We start from the raw sequence: 19,917 nt of genomic DNA, 5'->3' as shown, positions 1-19,917 counted from the left end.
AGAATACTGAAATCAAAGGTTATGCAATGAAATACAGTGCTTCCAAGCCAGTTCCCAAAACAAAAGATGGTAAACCCAAATGAAAAGCTATCACACAATACTCATTTTTAAAAATCTGCCTGAAAAATTAAGTTCAGAGTTTTATTTTGCAGATAAATACTCAAGGACTGTCTTGGGGCTTTTATTTCAAGGATTTTATTCCTTGGAAATACTTGTTTCTAACAAACACAAAGTAAGGTTCAAAGCCAGTTATTTTATGATCACCAGTTATCAGTGATTCCAAAAGAAGAATGCTTAACAGAGAGTCGAGCTTCTACTTTGGATGTCTTAAAACAGTAATGATGATGACGACTTGGAGAAGGAATACAATGCTTTCCATCTAAATTTGTACCTCAACAGAGACTGCAAGAAGAAACTTCACATGAGAATGGAGATCTGAATTGTTCCCAGTCTTACTGTCATGTTTGCTGATATTATTGTATTTCAATAAAAAAAAGCATTGCATGAAGTGCTAAGGGCATTTCAATATGTTAAGGTGCTTTTTCAATGGAACTATAATAAACATTGGTAAAGGATGGTAGTAAAAGCTAATGTTTACAATGGCAATACTATATTAACACCAACATCCATGACAAGGAAAAGTACCTAAAACCTGATTAACAGTAACAGCCTGCTGAGCAAAGCCTATTGCATATGCTGCCATGATTTTCTTCTACACATTATCTATCTAAATGGGTAAGTTGTCAGGCTGTTTTCCAAGGGACACAAAAGGGAATAGCTTCTCTTAGAACGTATTTATTTCTAACTAATTTTCCCTACAGTTCTTGCTGGGTAGATTTCCACAGAGACCACCAGTACCAGAAGTGATTATTATTCAAGTAGAAGTCCAGAGCAACCAACAGAGACTACCACAAAAAAAATTATATTGTCACATCCAACACATGTATTTCCAGAAATGAAGAGTGGATCATGAGCCGGGGGGGGGAGGGTGCGTGCTGCTGTAGGCTGATCAATGGATAGTGATCAAAAGCAGAAACCCTAACAAATTCACTCTCTCGTTCATTAGAGTTTCAATATTGTGACCATTTGTGGCATCTCCAATACCACCCATGCTGAGATCAGCACAGACCAAGGATTTAATCCCCAACTGAGCCAACGAGGAAATCCCAAGAATATACTTTTAAAGAAGTATTTTCTTCACTTTCATGGGGGCAGAGGGCAGTAATACTTTGTACTTCTCCCCTCCCCAGAGACACACATATACTAATTGTAGAAATTTCTTCTGAAAAGTTTCCCCTTTCAATTGCAGGTACCCGGTTTAAAATAACAAAATGCAGGTTGTCAACAGAGCTCAATGATTAAGCTTTGAGTAGGAGCAGAGGACTGCACGGACGACTCACAATATACTATTCCTTTCAATTTCTGAATAGGTTTAACTACTCAGACCAGTCCTAGGCCACAGGTTGCTTTAAAATTGAATGCAGAATCCATATCCCTAACATTCACACAAACGCAAAGGATGTCAACACTTGAGGGCCTTAAATCACCCGTCTACGAACAAATGTGGTGCCCGTTTAAGTCGGAAGGTAATTGCAAATTAGCAGCAAAATATCTGCAAAATTATCAGAGAAACTGAACCAAAAAAAATGTATACTGCTGTGGCCAAGAACAGTTTTAAAAATAAAGCTACACACAGCAAGAGGATAAAGGCATTAGGGAATGAGCCTTTCTGCACCCTTTCATTTATTTTATACTCTGAAAATGGCACACACAGGTAGAAATTTAACAAAACTGCCAGACTCATGACAGTCTTAAGATCCAACTCAGAACAAGAGGTAAATGAGTTTACTGTATAATTCAATAACCTGTGTAGTTTACAAATGGTGCCGTTAATCATCCATATTAATTAAAGTGCCCTCTCTGAGCTGATTTTTCACTTCCACCAACTCACCCTTCACAGGTGAAAATATGACCATGAGCAGCAAAGCAGAACATGCCCATTTTAACACCATACTTGTGCAAAGTATTTACATACCAGGATTGTGAAAATCCAGCTTGAACAATCTGTAAAGCTCTGATTACTGACTCTCAGACATACTGCTCTATCAGATAAAGCACTTCCATCCAGCAAGTTAGAAAGGACTGACAGCAGAATTCAAACCAAATGACAACAAAAAAGCTGACCAAGGGGCAGTATTATCTATGGGCAAGTTCTAATCATTAAAGAACTTTAATGCTTTCCATCTAAATTTGTACCTCAATAGGTAACACAGTCAGACTTAGCCTGTGTACATGTGTGTTTAGATGCAAAGTACAGAGTTGCAAATAGGTGTGTGCAACTGTAAATGTGAAGGCAATGAAGATGAGTATAATTTCAGGGCTAAATAACACCAATATTAAGCTTTCAGCAAATTTACAGAGGACAGTATTGTGAGAAAATTACAGTGTATATATTACATGTATGGTTTGAAGTTGTGGTATTTAGCAGCAGGTTTAAAAAAAATTAGTTACTATCCCACCCTTAAAAAAAAGTTGGCTTTATACACTTTAAAATGGAACTGATTTCCACAGTGAACTCATGCAGGTTAGTTGATTTTCTTTCCATCTGACTACAATGAAAAGTTTGCAACTTCTATTCACCCTCTGGTCAGAGGTTCTATGCTCACTTTCTCTTTTAGGTCACCTGGATTGGCAGAGTATATTGTTCTCAATTGAAAATTATGGATAAGTAATGCAAAGGAGGACTTCAAGGTCTGGAGTAAACCCGTTCCCACAAGCATGGTTTACTTTAGCTAAATGCGGATATCACAGGAGATTGATTTTATCCAGAAATCGTAAGTCCATAATGATATCACCTATTCATAATTCTAAGTAAACGAGTTAAGGCAATCCATGGCTTCACAGTATCTGATGCACGATATTGCTTATTTTATTCTCTGAATTTAATTAAAACAAATTGTGTGGCATCTGATTTCACCAACTTTATATAAAAAAACTAGACTAGTTTAGCCAGATCTGATGACTCGGTCTGTTGCTTTAATTAGGTATCTTAAAGAATGATTTGACTCCTGCTTAACACAGTTTAGTACTGCCAGAATAGCTGCTCTGCTTCCTGTTTTCTGAACCCTCAGCTGTCCATCAGCTCGTGTCTAGCGGCCAGCACTGTTCTGTCTCTGCTCCGTACTTTATAGTTTAAAATTCAGTGCTTTGAGACGGTGCTGTCTTCTGCATTTTACTCTCAGAATCACTGAGCTGCAGGTCCATTTTTATTTAAACAAAAATATTTTAAAAAAAAGAAATTTCTATGGTCAGTCAGTATCACTGGAATCGCTGCTCTGTTCGCCCTGCACCTTGCTTCGATGCTGCATAGCACGATGATATGCAATCTGCACCGACTTCCTGATGTTTGATTTCCTCCCCTCCAACATCTTCATTTTATCCAAGGTCTGGTCCACACCAAGAGGAACAAGTTTTGTTCGAGGGAGCCACTGCCTGATTAATTAAAAATAAACATTGTACATCACATTACTGTACACAGCAAACTTCCTTCAATATTACATTTTTCAACAATGCTCTATTTTTCCTAAAAGTATTTCCTTCATTCTCCTTCCTCTCTGTAGACAGGCTTTTCATTAGCTTTTATTTTAATTGTTGGCACGTGGACATTTACTGTGCATTCCTGATTGCTCGGAGAAGGTTCTTTGAAGCATTATACAGTAATTTGACACAGTCCAATGACAGACTTCAAATGACAACTTGGAGTCAGCCGTAATAGCTTGGGATTAGAGATATACAAGGACTAGACCAAATATAGACATTTGCCTCCGCAAACAACATGGGTGACCAAGTTGGACATGAAAATCCATGAGCCCAATAGCCACTTTTACCAATAATAGCCTTTTATTTGCAGATTTTTAAAATTTTTTAAGTTCTCAAAGTGCCAATCTGAGGCTTTTGAGTTTTCTTTTATCCACTGTCAGGATCTGGACTTTGCTGGCAAGGACTGCATTTATTGCCCATCTGTAACTACCTTTAAGAAGGTGATGATGAGCATACTTCTTGAAACACCGCAATCCTTCTGGTGGAGGTATTCCTATAGTGCTGTAAGTAGGGAGTTCCAGGACTTAAACCCAGTGACGCTGAAGAACTAGCAATATATTTCCAAGTCAGGATAGTGTGTGAGGGGAAACTGCAGGCAGTGGTGGTCCCATGCACCTACTTCCCTTGTCCTTCTTGGTTGTCACGGGTTTGGGAGAAACTATTAGAATAGATTGGGTGAGAATGTGCAGTGCATTTTTTAGATGAGGTACTGTGCACTGGTTGTGGAGGAAATGAATGTGCTGGATGGGGTGCCGATCAAGTGGACTACTTTGTCTTGGATGATGTCAAGCTTCTTGAGAAGTTGTAGCTGTACTCATCCAGACAAGTGGAAAGTATTCCATCACAAGAGGTGGGGGACTCAGTGATGGTAATGCCGTCAAGTGTCAAGGGTAGGTGGTCCGACTGCCTTATTGAAGATGGTCAGTGCCTGGCAAATGTTACTTGCCGCTTATCAGTCCATGCCTGAATGTTGTCCAGGCTTTGCTCCATGCATGTATGGGCTATTTCATTTCCTGAGGAGTTGCAAATGGAATTGAACATCATGCAATCATCAGCAAACATCCCTACTTCTGATCTTATGATGGAAGATCATTGAGAAAGCAGCTGGAGATCACCGGGCCTAGGGCACTGCCCTGAAGAACTCCTACACACATCCTCGGGCTCAAATGAAAGAGGTCTTCAGAATTACAAGTTTAAGAGGAAACAAAGATTTGCGTAGTCTTTCACACCCGTTCCACAAAGCTCCAAAGTGTATGAAAACCAATGAAGTACTTTTAAATTGTAATATAAGAAATCCAGCAGGCAATCTGTGTCCAGGAAGCTCCCACAAACTGCAAGATTGTGCCCCGAGATGTAGATTCTACTGACTGTGTTTATTCTTTAAGGACTATGAGTGACCATAATGATTCTACAATATTTCAAGCTGACATGGTTCAATTCCGATTAGTTGCATTAGGGGGTATAAACAAGAAAGAACAGTTCTCCCAATTTACCATGTTCTCTTGTTGTCAAAGAAAAGTACGAGGTAGAGGTGCTCCCGTGCTTCCACGGTCATTTGTTCTCCCAGTTTGAGCACGTCCAGTGGTGGAACAGGAATTGGAACACCATGATGGTACAGTCCTTCCCGAGGCATCTTTGGATCAATTATCTGTAGAAGAAATGGAGACACAATGGTATATTGTTAAATAATTCTTTAGAGTCTTTGCACTTTTTTAGTATAGTCACATATCAAAAGATTTGAAACAACTCGCTTCTCTCCTCAGCTACCAACTAGTGCAATTTGAAATATGCATTCTATACAATCCCATTGCAGTAAATTCAGTGAAGACAAATAAATGTTTTTTTTCTAATATTATACATGATATCAATTAATTAAGGTTAAGGAACCTTTAATGTTTCCAAAGTTATTAGATTTTAGTCAATTAATAAATAAAATGTCAGTTTTATCAACTGTATATGTGTTTCTTCCAGGTCTTGCTTCGAATGTTACATCAGTTGAAGTATGGATTTGAGGAGATTCACAAGCATGCTCTGCCTGAAATTACATGTTATTTGAGGCTAGGTTCTAAAGAGGCCTATCCAGCATTACTTTTATGTAGGAACCCTGAGTATCTTCTGAACGATTTCATGCAAGGTGGTGAAACATTCAAAGGCCAAGATGCAGCGCAGAGGTGGTGAGATAAAAATTGGTGGCTATGATTAGCTATGTGGATTAGCTACGCTATTTTCCCTATTTTATCAACTGTATATGTGTTTCTTCCAGGTCTTGCTTCGAATGTTACATCAGTTGAAGTATGGATTTGAGGAGATTCACAAGCATGCTCTGCCTGAAATTACATGTTATTTGAGGCTAGGTTCTAAAGAGGCCTATCCAGCATTACTTTTATGTAGGAACCCTGAGTATCTTCTGAACGATTTCATGCAAGGTGGTGAAACATTCAAAGGCCAAGATGCAGCGCAGAGGTGGTGAGATAAAAATTGGTGGCTATATACAGTTTTTGACTAAATCTGATTTTTCAAATGAAACATATAGTATTCTAGAATGACCTTAATTTATTGGATACTGCAGAGAATTTGGAAAGCTTAATTTTCCATGCTACATTAAATCTATTCCCAGAGAGTGAAGATTATTGGGTAATCCCATGGTCAATTAGGCCTGTTGAACACATTGAAACAACTGACTGAGATTGATTTGAAGCACATAATTGGTGTGTAACTATCCACCACTCATTATTTTTCTGGCAAATTACTATGCTTTTCACAAGTTCTGTTTTCTCTGCCTTTTAAACAGACTGTGTTTCCTGAGTAAATTAACTTTATTTGCTGGATAATCAACTGTTTGGTTTGAGCCCAGGCATATAATGCACTTTGCCCCAAATCAGTGGCTAATTCAGCATTGTCAAGAGGGACCACAGATTTGTAAAATGGATATTCTCTGACCTGGATGATAATGGTATCAGTTTAATCCAAAATTATTAACTCTGTATTGTCTGCACAAACAAAATCCAAATGTTATGAATATCATCCCTCAGCAGTACATTTTACAGTTTAAAGTTTATCATACAATAGGCAACAATATAAATAAGGAATATAAATAGAAAATGCTGGAAACACTTAGCTGGTCAGGTAGCATCTATGTAAAGAGAAACAAAGTTAATATTTCAGGTTGAAGACCCTTCATCAGACCTGATATGTTAACTGTTTCTCTTTCCACAGATGCTCCTGGTCTGCTGAATGTTTCCAGCATTTTCTGTTTTTATTTCAGGCTTCCAGCATCTGTCATTTTTTCATTTGCATGTAAATATGAAATTGTTATTCAACAATACTAATGTAGCAATATTATAGAAGTGAGCAGAATACACCTATTTATGTTTAAATCTCATCTGGATTAAAAAGGAAAGAAAATAGAATGCATACTGAAATACCATTAAATAATATTAACTGGATCCATTGGATCAGAATTTACTTAGAGAGAATGGTAAAGATTTTGGTTCATTGATTGAATGAGCTCAAAATATTAGGAATGGGCTTTTCTCAATATTTTTTTAAGGAAAATAATATGTTTTTACCATTTATTTAAAATCTGTAGATTAAGCAGCAATAATCAAAAGCTTTACATGATAAACAAATATCAAAGAGTAGCTCGGAGGCAAACATTCAACATTGCTACCTCATTCACTCCCATAGAACATACCAGAGCTGGATAAGATGGGTATCCCCTGCACTTTGCCCAGACCAAATCCAGTGATTCCAAAGGACTATCCTCATCATCTGAAATCCAGCCTGCAGACCTGCTCAATCCCTTGCGCACTGTTAAAAAAAAGATTTAGCAGTGAAGATTTTTCAAACATAATTCTTCGTGCAGTTGTATCAAGTAGCAGAAATCCCGACTGCATCAGAATTCAATTGAAATTTGTTAATCATTAATTTTTTACCTTAAGTAAAAATAAACTGGTTTGCTACATTCAAAATGGTGCATGTCTTCATGTCCACATGCAATAAAGCTATAATGATTAAAGCCACTGGTGTAGCAGACTAGGTGGAAGGCACTAGGGAATAATAGCTGGAAGTAAAATTCATGAGCTGTAGATCTTTTGAATAAAAATCTTTCTGGACCATTTCCAAAACTAAAATAAAATTAGCAGCTGGAGTGATGACTGAGCTTCTTCTCCAGCAATACCAAATTGGGCCCATATTGAAAGTCCAGATACAATCTGCGAAAGAAGGATCCCTTCACTTGGAATTTGAAATATTTTCACATAGTGTGAGACAGGAGGCTATAAAACCAGCAGAGAATGCAGGTACATCCCAAGCTTTCCCCATGATTATATCTGACCTGCTTGCATCAACTGGTAATGATACTAATGGGATTGACCTTAGCAATATGTGGTCTGATATTTTTTGTATTATAAGGGAGGAAAGAAATGGGTGAAGAATGTGCCCATAAAGTAAATAGTCAACAAACTGAACTGGCCAGAGTAATTCACCCAAATGTTGACCATGTACAGGTATAAAAGGAAAAACTGCAATTGCTGGAAGTTGCAATAAGATTTTAAAAAAAGCTAAAAACTGAAATCAGGTCTATCTTCAGCTCCAAAGAGAAAATATGTATTCTCCTTATGGCTGCAGATACTTAGAAGGTATGCACCCAGAATGTCAATCTACCTGATCTAGTGATTGCTTCTTAAATCTGTTGTCCTGCAGTAGTATTCTGCGCCTTGAAGTAATTTCTCAGCTCTTATGTTGTTTTTTATATGAAATTACATTTTTGATGCATATGGAAGATTGCTTTTAACACATTGTTATAGAAGAAACCATGCAGCACATTTAATATACACCACACAATATATCACACAGTCAGTATACACACTATATGTGCACATCCATGCCTTGTTTTCATGTACTCTGCTACTAAAAATGCTACTGTGGTTGTCAGACTTGCTAGAACATATCACTTTTACTTTGTTACCTCTTCACCTACCTCATTCAGAAAAAACTTTAATCTTCCTTGCTTGTCAGCATCGTTTGTGTTTATGACTTGACAGAAAGAAAATGTTTTAGAACTTAAGTGACAAATGGTAAATCTTTTTTACCCCCTCCAAAAGTGGACTCACCACCATGTGCATGCCTGCCCGATCCAATTGGATAAGATTCATTCTCTGTACAGGAAGTGTCTTCACTGCTATCCTCGTGGAAATTCACTCGGGAAAATGAAGGCTTCCCTCGACCCTGCTTCGAAGGGGTTGTGCTGGTATAAGGAAAAAGATAATTTTAGGACATGCTTCCGTCAAAAGTGCTTGATAAATACTAACTTTCCCCTAGTTCACATTCTGCTTTACTTACACTCCCTGGGCAGCACAGTTGGACACTGCTCTAGTGACTCAGGTTCAATCCTGACCCCAGGTGCCGTCCGTGTGTAATCTGCACTCTCTCAGTGTCCATGTGGGTTTCCCCAGGTGCTCCTCCCATATCTCAAAGACACATTGGTTGATAGGTTAATCGGTGATGTAAATTACAACCTAATGTAGGTGGTCGGCAGGAGGATCAGCGGGTAGTTGGCGGCACGAGAGAGAGAATAGGTTATAGAGAAATAAGTCAGGGAATGAGGCAGGTGGGGACATTAAGAACCACCACAGACTTGATTGGCTAAATGGCCACCTTCTATGTCGCAAGTAAATATGAAAACACGAGGATGGGCGGATGTCATTCACTTTTACATGTGACTTCCATACACATGCACTGAGATCATATAAAGTGTTACCATCTTGAAATCTGTGGCAATATAATGATATACAAGCTATAAACTTAAACTAACCTGCCCTTCACAGATCTAATCCAGCTATGCAACTATTGTAATCCAGAGAGAAAAAAGCACTATAACTCAATACCACAGCTTGTTTGCTATTCAAAGAAGTGATACTATATGAAATGATTAACATTGCGTGACCCAAAGTACATTGGTAACACTGGGAGCCTATCAATGATACATTGTCACAGTATTTGTCACACTCCACTGTATTGTGGTATATTAAACTCAAGTCCATTAAATATGCAAGATGATTTGAATTCTGTGGATTTAAAATATCTGCTTATTTTTAATAATTAACATAAAATAAAATAATCTATGTTATAGGAAATAGTAAAACATTGGAAAGACGTAGTCAAATGATGAATTGGATAACTAGGTAGCTCAGCGTTTTATCTGTCAACTGTAGCACCCTCTCTTTATGGGCCCTTACCTGAAATAGAAGTAGGCCATTCAGTCTCTTGAGCCTACTCCACCATTCAATGAGATCATGTTGATCTGATAATAACCTCAACTCCACATTCCAGCATATCCCGGTAACTTTTCATCCCCTTGCTTAGCAAGAATCTATCTAGGCTTGCCTAAAAATATTCACAGGCTCTGTTTCCACCACCCTTTAAGTAGTTCCAAAGTCTCACAGCACATAGAGAGAAAAACTGCACCTCACGTGATGTGATACAACCTTTTACGTCATAGACACTTGAATATTAATTTAAATAATGGAAGACAATTCAAAACACCATCCATTCTATTCAGCATCAGAGATGCCAGTTAACAGCAAAATATAGTGTATCTGACCCCACAGCTTCACCCTGGGACTCAGTGCTGAGTCCATCAATGGAGTGGGAATCAGGGACACAGGCACCTGACCTGCAACACATCCTGTATGCAAGGCGATTTGAATTCTGTGGATTTAAAATATCTGCTTATTTTTAACAATTAACATCATCTTTATTATAGTTATTTTATTACATACTATGTTATAGAAAATAGTAAAACATTGGAAAGGTGTAGTCAAATGATGAACTGGATAACTAGATAGCTATATTTCTGCACTGCAACATGCAAATGCAGAAGTCAGGAACACCCTGACTGTAAGAAGTACCTTGTCGATTGTTCTCTTCTGAGCAGTTGGCAGAAGTTCATAATGTTCTGGTCCATTACTTTGAATGACAATTTCATATATTTTTCTGCAGTACATTTATGGCCATTAATTTCAGCTCATGCTACTTGTGTAGAATACCTGCACTGAGTAGAGAGGAAAATGCTTGCATACTTGGACAGGATTCAAATCCTGTGTAGTGGCAGGACAAGTTGCTGAGCTGCATAATTAACCAATACCTCGGCAATAAATGTACAAAAAAGAACAATTACCTGGTGCGATCTGAAGCTGCACTGCTACTTGTGCTGGAACTGGACTCGGTGTCAGAACTGCTACGTGGCAGGCTTCGTTCATTCCGATAGACTCGGAAACTTTCATTCACAGGTTGGCTGCCCCCATCAAACCCATTTGTTGGCAACCCTGAAAATATAATCCAGAACAAAAAGATGTGCTATTGTATTCAATGCACAACTTATTTTTTGGTGCTTTTTTTGCCTTTTAATTGCTCACATAGTTCCACAATACCCATATCTGTCTTGGAAGTAAATGAATGAGGACAATATCTGCAGATTTTTGAAGATAAACTCTGATTCCACAAGGCGCTTCCCATACTACCAATACCAAATAAACATTTTGCACTTTGAGTTACAGGAGTCAAGAGAACAAAAGAGCCACAGAGAGAAGAGATTTTGCAGTACACGAGAAGCTACGCTTTGAGGACTTGGTGAAGTCGTCTTCTGTGTACTTTTGTTTTAAATACTGGAGAACACATCAGTTTCCTGCCTGCTGTATTTAATGTGAACTTTATGTACTCCCAGATTGGGTGGAGTTTGGTTGATTCAGTAGAAGCATCCTCATTATTAGCTCAAGAATGCAGTCTCTGGGTCTCAGTTTTCACTTGTAGGAAGATAATCCAGGCAGTGACATTGGGCTACCAATTTACACCAGATTATAGTCACCTTGCTCAGCTGCATAAGAAGCTAGGCTGAGATAAGCAAAAGTACACTTTACATGGGAACTGCATGGCTCACTGCTAGGTGAAGGCAGTAGTACGACACTAGGTGCTGATAGGGCCTCTGCACATAAATCCATCCCATAGGAAATTGGGAACCAGGTCAAATGCTGCCCATGAAACTGCTGATTCAACAAAAGCTCCCACAGAAGGATGATGATGATGATGATGATGAGATTTCTTTATTAGTCACACGAACATCGAAACACACAGTGAAATGCATCTTTTGCATAGAGTGTTCTGGGGGCAGCCTGCAAGCGTCACCACGTTTCCGGCGCCAACATAGCATGCCCACAACTTCCTAACCCGTACGACTTTGGAATGTGGGAGGAAACCAGAGCACCCAGAGAAAACCCGCGCAGTCACGAGGAGAACGTACAAACTCCTTACAGACAGTGGCGGGAATTGAACCCGGGTTGCTGGCGCTGTAATAGTGTTACGCTAACCGCTACACTACTGTGCCTGCCCTGGAACTGGAACAGATGTTCCACCTCTCTACTATAAATGCAGATTAACATTTTAGTCATATGAACCATTAAGACAGAACTATTTTACCCAGATTAGCTTCAGAAATTTAAATGTTTAATATCAGAAAACAAGCAGTCGCTACACAGCACTCTCTTTACCTATGTGTGCGTCACCACCAGCTGATTTGTCACTATCACTTTCAGAGCTGGTGCTGGGGCTACGGCCTCGCTTCCTTGGCTGGTTGGACCTCGTCAAAGTTTGCGTTGCTGTTGGATTCTGAGGACTGCTGCTCTGATTTGGCGGGACCTGAAATTCACGATTTTTCGGCGGCCGCCCTGGGCGTTTGGGCAACCCTACGCACTTGTTTTTGGATTTTGCAGTGAAAAGAAACTTTGTCCGTCTACCGACTTCTGCTGCTGAGGCTGACGAGGAAGTAGTACCAAGACCTGCAGGAGAAAGATTAAGGTAAAGTAGTTGAAAGCAACAAAGTTAAAGCCAAAGCTTTGTGATTTTTGAGATGAAATTTAAGTTATACAATCAACTTTAATTGACTAAGTGATGACTTCTAAAAGCTTCTAAAATTATCATTCAGTGGAAAAGAACCCACACAATGAACAGGAGTTTTCCCTTGTTTTATATTACTGAGCTAACTTTCTTGTTTTACAACAGTATATGATGGTAGAAGTTTCTGCTGAAGTCCAATAATATCACTTAAAACCAGAAAGATTTTGATTCAATAGCAAGTCACAAAGGGAGAAGTATTCCAGTAAATCAGAGAAAAAAAACATTTCAATTTATTGTAAGCTGCCAAGTGGAATAAAAGCTGCAATTGCCAACAACATTCAAAATATTCTGTAGAAAGGAAGCTTGCCACAACCCAACCACAACATACTGTGGAGTGACCTGCAGTAGTTTACTGCCAAGACCAAACAAGGGTTAACATAATTTACAAGTTCACTGGCATTACCAGAAATCCCAACATTCATAGCACTCTACAACTGAGTTCCAGGATCCAGCTTAGTCAGTAAGCCATCATAGAAAACTCATTGGTATGCAGCTGAACTCAGCTGTGCTTCAACAGTCAATTTCAACAGCAAATGGATTAAAACCTGTACCAAAAAAACCATCTGAAACAAGGAACTCATTCAAGAACAAAGGCAAGGAAAGCTTCCAGTTTTCCACTTGCCTTGAGGGACATGGGCAGCTCTAAACAGCATCTAAGTGTGACATGGATGATGTGGTCACTTAATGAGGAAGTTGCAAAATCAGATCTTCCTCTGCCTGTGAATGTGGTAACCTGGATCAAACAATGACCCATATCAACAAAACCTACCCTCAATGTAAACTCTGAGATAAACTCCCTCTCTAAAAAGGCCACAGAATGGTTATGAACCTCAAAGTCAAATTTATAAATAATGTTCCAACCTTTTGCAAGAACACAAACTTCTTGTCAGGCTTTTAAAGCTTACAGTGTTAAATCATTCAAAATCCATGGATGTTGAGTATAACTTCAAGAATTGCAGAGAAATGCAAGTTTTCTGCCTTACAACAGCTGAGGTATACATGTTCTTCCATTCTATTTATATAGTGAAATGTCTATTCTCTCAGAGCTAAGCCAGAATCATGAATCTCTGTAAGAATGACTATTTAGAATATATTAAATAAGCCAATATCTATCAGATGTAATATTTGGAACTACATGAAAATCCTGAAGATGTTCGCTTTTAACAAGACTACAAAGTATTAAACTGGAACAAGCATTTAATTTACAAGATGAAAGCTAGTATAGTAACAGTGAGCAACCTTTAGAGCCACACATTATATTACAAGTACTACCTGCAAGTTCTAAGACTCAATCCTGAGAGACTGGTCTTCTCAGAATCTGAGCAGTCTCAATGCCAACCTGCAGCAAATGTATCCCTTGCATCTACTCACAGAGCTATTTTTAAAGCCTGAACCAATTTATGTTTTTTTGTAATTTCTCTGAAGATTCTGGTTAATATATTGGATAATTAAGGGCTCTTTTAATCCATACCTTTTCCAGTCTCGTGGCTACTGCTTTCCTCAGCGGCACTGTCTGTCTGGCCATCTTTTCCTGACGGGTTAAGTCCAGCCGCAGAACCTCGACTTGGTACTCCATGCCGCTCCGATCCTGCATTTTGCTCTCTATGCTGACCAAGTTTCCGTCGAATCATAGCAACCTCTTTTCTCAAGAGCTTAGCTCGACGTGACCGTCCATTGCTCTGTTTAGTGGAGCCCATTGTGTCCAGTTTGTTGAGCAGTACCTTCAGTTGTTCTTCCAATGGCATGTGTGATCTGTTCTCGGGGACTAACAGCCGATCCACTTCTGTCAAGACGCGGTGACCATAAAAAGATTAAACCAAACAGAGAAATTATTTGTACAGGGGCAAATGAGAATGACAGAAAAAGAGTAGGAGAAGAAAGCATTAACTACCAGTAGGTAACTAATGAGGGACATTACTGTAAAGACATGAGTCCGTCACATTAACAGAATTTTTCAAGCTGAGCTGTGGAGATTAATAAAGCAGTAATGCAAGGTCTTTGGCACTTTACACTGTTAGTATGGTTTGCACTTGTATACTATGTAAATACCAATAATAAAAAATAATACCTGAAATCTTCTGAATAAATTTTAGTGTTCAGGGAACTAGGGGTTACAGTTACTCAAATGAAGATTATGGTACCTATCACATCAATAATCTTTCTTTAAAGAACAAGGCCAGTTGCCCAAAAATTATCTGTGAAATTTTTTTTTTGTTTCAATGGATTCTATTACTTATAGCAAATTTCATCTTTGGAAAGAAACAATTCCTGCCGAGGTACAGTTCTACGGCTTTTAACATGGCTTCTCCAATTGCAAGACTAACTAGTGAAGGTTAGCAGGCTGTTCAGCCACAGCAACATCAGTCCTGAGATTAAACTTGCTTTTGAATAATCCACACATCCTTTCCAGCAGGAAATAATAGACCTTTGCCAATCTTCCCAATTCTGGACTAGAATACTTACGTTAGTTACCACATCGCTTCTGTGTCAAGCTTCTGAAGTCAACATCATAGACTAGAAATTGAATCACGTACAACTTTGCAATACCAAGGCCATTTCAAATGCTATTTCAATTAAATACATGTAGTGAAGGGTTTGGAGGTTGGTACGTGTCTCAAAGTTCTGAAATCTAAACGATTTCATTACAATTCAAGATTCAATCATGCAAAATTCTGCAAAAACTTATGGCTCCTTTAAATTATACTTACTTTTTAAATTATTTCACCTAATGATGATATAAGCTGAGCCATGCTACTATCAAGAAATACTCCCTTTAATGATTAACCCTGAGATTTAATGAATAGTTCAGCAGAATTAATGGATACGAGGAATTCCCTGGATTTGGTCTCTGGCGTGTGCTGAATTAGCTGCTGTCAGATCCAGGTTTGATCCATAAAGCATGATCTCAAGCTGGGATGATGTAAGAGGGCTTTGATTTGCCTTATACAAGGGAGGGAAAGAAAATCAAAAATGTGCCCAGGCTCCTGTTGCTGATCATTAGCCTTTGCTGTAAAAAATGTTTGCATGTCAACACATGGTAAGGACAAGATAAGTCTCCATATTGTTAACCTCCACAAGTGAAACCTTTGTCCAGATCACAAGCTTCCCATGGTAATGTATATCAGCATGAATCAGCACCATCAAACTGGGTGGGAGGATGGGCAGAAATAAGATGAGAAAAGAATAGCTGAAATTAATTTATAAAATTGAAACATTCCAAATCTGGCTTTCTTGCCTTTTGCAGATTAAGTACAACCTTCTACTGCCAAGAAGTGAAAAAATTGGTCTGAAAATTCAAAACTGCGCCATAAAATAAAACTAATAAAAGTGATCTGCCAATTTTGTAAAGCACTTAATTTTAAAACTCAACAGGTACAAGCCGACTCTTCCCCATCAACAGAAAGAGATTTGTAATTAATATACACTAATTGATAATAATTAATATTTCCACCTACCTTCTTCCCAGAAAAGTTGACCAGAGTCTTCTGCTGGCACTGGTTCAGGTACATGCATTCCTGTTTCATAATCAAAACTAATTTTCTCTGCCTGCTTGCGAGCATATTTCAATACCGCACCTCCTTGGTCTCTTAGCCTAATTGCTGCACGGTAAAATATTGTGTCCTTGGCATTATACTGTAAGCAGTTGTTCACAATCAAATTAAAATCTTCTTCAAATTGGTCAAACGTCCGATATTGATAGCCTTCGAGCTGTTTCTTCATTGTTTGGAAGTCCATTGGCTTTTTAATGTGATCCAAATAATCTGGAACCTGATCACAATTTAAAATGAAAATTGATTTTAGAACTCTTGTAACATCTTTTAACAATCAGAAGTTCAGAATTCACTCAAACCCCGATCACCAATATTAACTGGTCCACAAGCAACGTACCTCTTTTAATGGCACGGGCTCACCAAAGATGTTTCCTGTGTCTTTCTCCTGGAGCTGTTCCAGTGTCTTACGGAGGAGGATAAGGAAGGGAGTCAGCTGCAGTTCCATAGCAAACTGCTGTATCTTGAGCTGGGTTACAACCAAACCAGAAAGATATCAATCAGAAATAGAACTTGCCATGAACAAAGCAGGTGAGCCTTTTGTTCCAAATACACATTTACTACCTTTACAAGCACTCAATACCCTTTATCCTGCAGCACACAAATTTCATAATCTGAGTCAAAGGTTCTAAGTTGAAATCTTACCTCTGGCTCAAAATTTAAGCTGACATAAAAAGAGAAAATGCTGGAGATACCAGAATATCTGGCAGCATCTGTGGAGAGAGCAACAGATTTAATATTTCAGGTCAATGACCTCCAATCAGAACTTATGAAACATTAACTCTGTTTCTCTTCAGCTGGCTGACCGGCTGAGTATTTCCAGCACCTTGTTTTGATTTTAGACTTCAAACATTGGCAGTGTATTGATTTTCAACTATATAATGCATGCCAGTCTTCTTCCTAATTAGTTGTCTCATGCATCATTGTAAGATGCTTTAAAATGCTTTTTAGCATAAAGCACAGAAGTAATGTTAAGTACATATATATGTACGTTTTTCAATTCACAGTATCCTTCAACAAAATATAAAAGAGTTTTCTGGTGTTTACCTTCATGTTAAAGTTCTCTTGAAATAATATAGCCCACTGAACATTCCCTACATATTTTGGAAGTGTGCCTTAATAAAGGATTCCACACCACTCCCACCATACATCTCATATCATGATTGAAAACAAACTGCTGTTTTTGCCAATGCCTAAAGATAACTGGGCGTGCACATTCAGGTTCATGACAAATATAGTAACAGTCAGAAAATTGTGTAAATGGAACACCAGGAGGTAAACTGGCATACAAGAAACACATCTTCAGATTTTGAAAAAGATGCAAAGCATGCCAATTTAGCTGTGGAACATTCAGCATCCAATCTCCATGGGTATTTCTGAGACCTAACACAGGCCTTAAGCTCCATATCTATGTAAATTAAATATTTAACGTCCATTGAAGAACTGGTAAGTGATTAACTTTGTTTTGGGAAAATACACCCATACAGCAAGGAGAAACACAATCACATTCACCCTTTGGTTGCCTGCTCCGATCCCGCCTCCAGGGACTTATCTAAGAACTGCTATTCACAAGTCAATAATTTAAAGTAAATCCTGATTAGCAATACAGAACACCACCATTAGATGACACTCTCCATGGACAAAACAAGTTACTTTTACTTTCTTTCTTAGATATAACAATGAAACAATATAGTGCAAAATTCACAATGACAGTTGCAGACTTAGCAACATGAAAGAAAAATGAGTAGAAAATGGTAACTGTCAAAGATAATGAAGCAATAATGCTAGATTGGAAGAGGCATTTACACTCATCATCTACCCTCCACCAACCTGTCATTTGAGTGAGTTATTCTGATACAAATACACGAGCTCCACTGCAAATAAATGGTTTATGGTGATGCTTATGCAATTCATGAGCCTCCTTCCACTCTAATCATCTAACCCAATCAGTATATCCCACTATTCATTTCTCACTCATTTCTCCTTAAGTTTACTTACATTATTTCTCATAACTATTGCTTGCGGTAATGTTCCATATGCCCACCACTCTGGGTAAAGAAATACTAAATTTCACATTCAATTCATTCTGTACTGTGTACCTTTTATTTATAGCCTTTGCTATTGGTCTCCTCTGTAACTTTGCCTGCACCTGTCTTTTGAAAGCCATCTCTCACCTTCACTTTTAAAAGGAAGAGACATAGTCTGTTCAGCCTTTCATTGATAAATAAATCTTTGCAGTACTCAGACATTAGCAGCATTATACAGAACTGAACACGAGTTCAACAACACAATTTATTCATCTTGAAGCTGGGTGTTTAATCTGTGAACTTGCACCATGTCTTAAATCTAAAATGAAACTGTACACACAGCACGATAGTTGAAATTTACAATCCAGTGCCACCAAGGGCAGTTTTAAAATTAAATTTCAAGAGTTGTCTAACCTCCTCACGCTTTAGCTTTTCCCTTTTCCGGATTAGCTCCACCAGGAGCCGTGCTCTTTCTAAGTCATGCCGCAGTCGCTGCCACGATTTCAGCTGTTCTTTCAGTGCACAATTTTTCTCCTCTGATTCTCTCTAAAATTAAAAAGGAAAGAGTTTTAGATACTTACTTTCTCGCTTCTTGTGCAAGCAAACAAATGGATAAGTGGGGCACAAATTGGTTTAAGCATACTTGTTGTGGGGAGTGGATAGTAGTCAAAGGATGGGAGAGGCAGTGGGAAGTGTTAAACATGGACATTTCCATTTGAACAATTACTGGCTTTGCAATGGGGCTGAGAGGAAGATGACTCGAGTCTGTATTTGTTGTAAATGAGGACCAATTTTTTTTGGTTTGTTAACGTTATATTAATAATGGTCAAATAACAAGTAATACATTATCAGCTCTAAATGGAAGATTGACAAAACAGTTTGCTCACACACCCAATTTACTAAATCCTTATTCTACTTTTTAACTGGTACTGCAAGCTAACAAGTATAGGTTTGCTGCTTATGTACATAAACCCTGGCATACCTGTTCTGCATTTCGTTGAGACTGCAAATGGGACTGTAACCGCCGAAGGAGTGGAACACCATTTCTTGACTGTCGCTTTAAAGTCCAATAGCTGTGAAGTCGCTGCATGAATTGGCTCTTACGTTGAATTGATAGTCGACCTGTGATCTTACTTAATCTAAAAATAAAGATCATGATGCAACGTTGATTATTTCTATCAATAATGACATCTTGTCTCAAAACGTGAAAGCATAATTAGCATAAGAGATAGCATTATAGTCTTAGCAAAATATCTGTGAGATTTTATCATAAAGACTAAAGTAAGCATCCTCATCTTGACTAGATTACCAGAAGAATAGAATAAACAGATGTGAAAGTTCGGGTTGTGCATATCTTGTGGCGTCTTGAACTAACTATTTATACAGATTCACCACTCTCAGAGGAAGATAACTTCACACAAGTTCAAAATCTCACCACAACTGCTGGAGAATTTAAATTCGAGTAATTAAATAATTCTGCAATTTAAAAAGCTGATTTCAGAAATGGCAACAATGAAACTATCAGACAATTGTAAAAGCCCATGTGGTTCATCAATGCCTTTCAGGGAAGGCAGTTTTCCATCCTTACCCTGTCTGGCCTATGTGCAACTCCTGACCCCAATATGATTAACCCTTTACTGCCTCCTCAGATCAGAGACAATTAGGGCTTTCCAAAAAAAAGTTGGCATTGCCAGTGTTGTCTATATCATGTGAATGAATAAAAAGACTGGGACCCATACTAAAGCAATTTATATAATTTTGTTAACTTTCTGGAAACACATTTCAAAGAA

General features: G+C 38.3%; 1 protein-coding gene across 6 annotated transcripts in view; it reads right to left on the bottom strand.

Annotated features, from left to right (window-relative positions):
- brpf1 (bromodomain and PHD finger containing, 1) overlaps positions 1 to 19,917 on the bottom strand; it is a 37,766-nt gene that overhangs the window by 5,062 nt on the left and 12,787 nt on the right. For 2 of the 6 annotated variants that reach the window (XM_052017913.1, XM_052017916.1), the window contains exons 3-13: positions 19,110 to 19,266; positions 18,542 to 18,673; positions 16,441 to 16,569; positions 16,008 to 16,320; positions 14,024 to 14,335; positions 12,147 to 12,434; positions 10,781 to 10,928; positions 8,715 to 8,848; positions 7,295 to 7,410; positions 5,094 to 5,248; positions 3,351 to 3,492 (exon numbers count right to left, since the gene is read on the bottom strand). In XM_052017913.1, coding sequence (XP_051873873.1) covers positions 3,351 to 3,492; positions 5,094 to 5,248; positions 7,295 to 7,410; positions 8,715 to 8,848; positions 10,781 to 10,928; positions 12,147 to 12,434; positions 14,024 to 14,335; positions 16,008 to 16,320; positions 16,441 to 16,569; positions 18,542 to 18,673; positions 19,110 to 19,266 — 2,026 coding nt within the window. Of the gene's footprint in view, positions 1 to 1,704; positions 3,493 to 5,093; positions 5,249 to 7,294; positions 7,411 to 8,581; positions 8,638 to 8,714; positions 8,849 to 10,780; positions 10,929 to 12,146; positions 12,435 to 14,023; positions 14,336 to 16,007; positions 16,321 to 16,440; positions 16,570 to 18,541; positions 18,674 to 19,109; positions 19,267 to 19,917 lie in introns of those variants that run through there. The other 4 variants (XM_052017914.1, XM_052017915.1, XM_052017917.1 and 1 more) reach the window with 4 other exon arrangements.

The sequence above is a fragment of the Pristis pectinata genome, chromosome 6, assembly GCF_009764475.1.
Source record: "Pristis pectinata isolate sPriPec2 chromosome 6, sPriPec2.1.pri, whole genome shotgun sequence".
In the NCBI taxonomy this organism is placed as follows: domain Eukaryota; kingdom Metazoa; phylum Chordata; class Chondrichthyes; order Rhinopristiformes; family Pristidae; genus Pristis; species Pristis pectinata.
The sequence above is the reverse complement of the archived record's forward strand: the minus strand, read 5'-3'. Positions and strand labels throughout refer to the sequence as shown.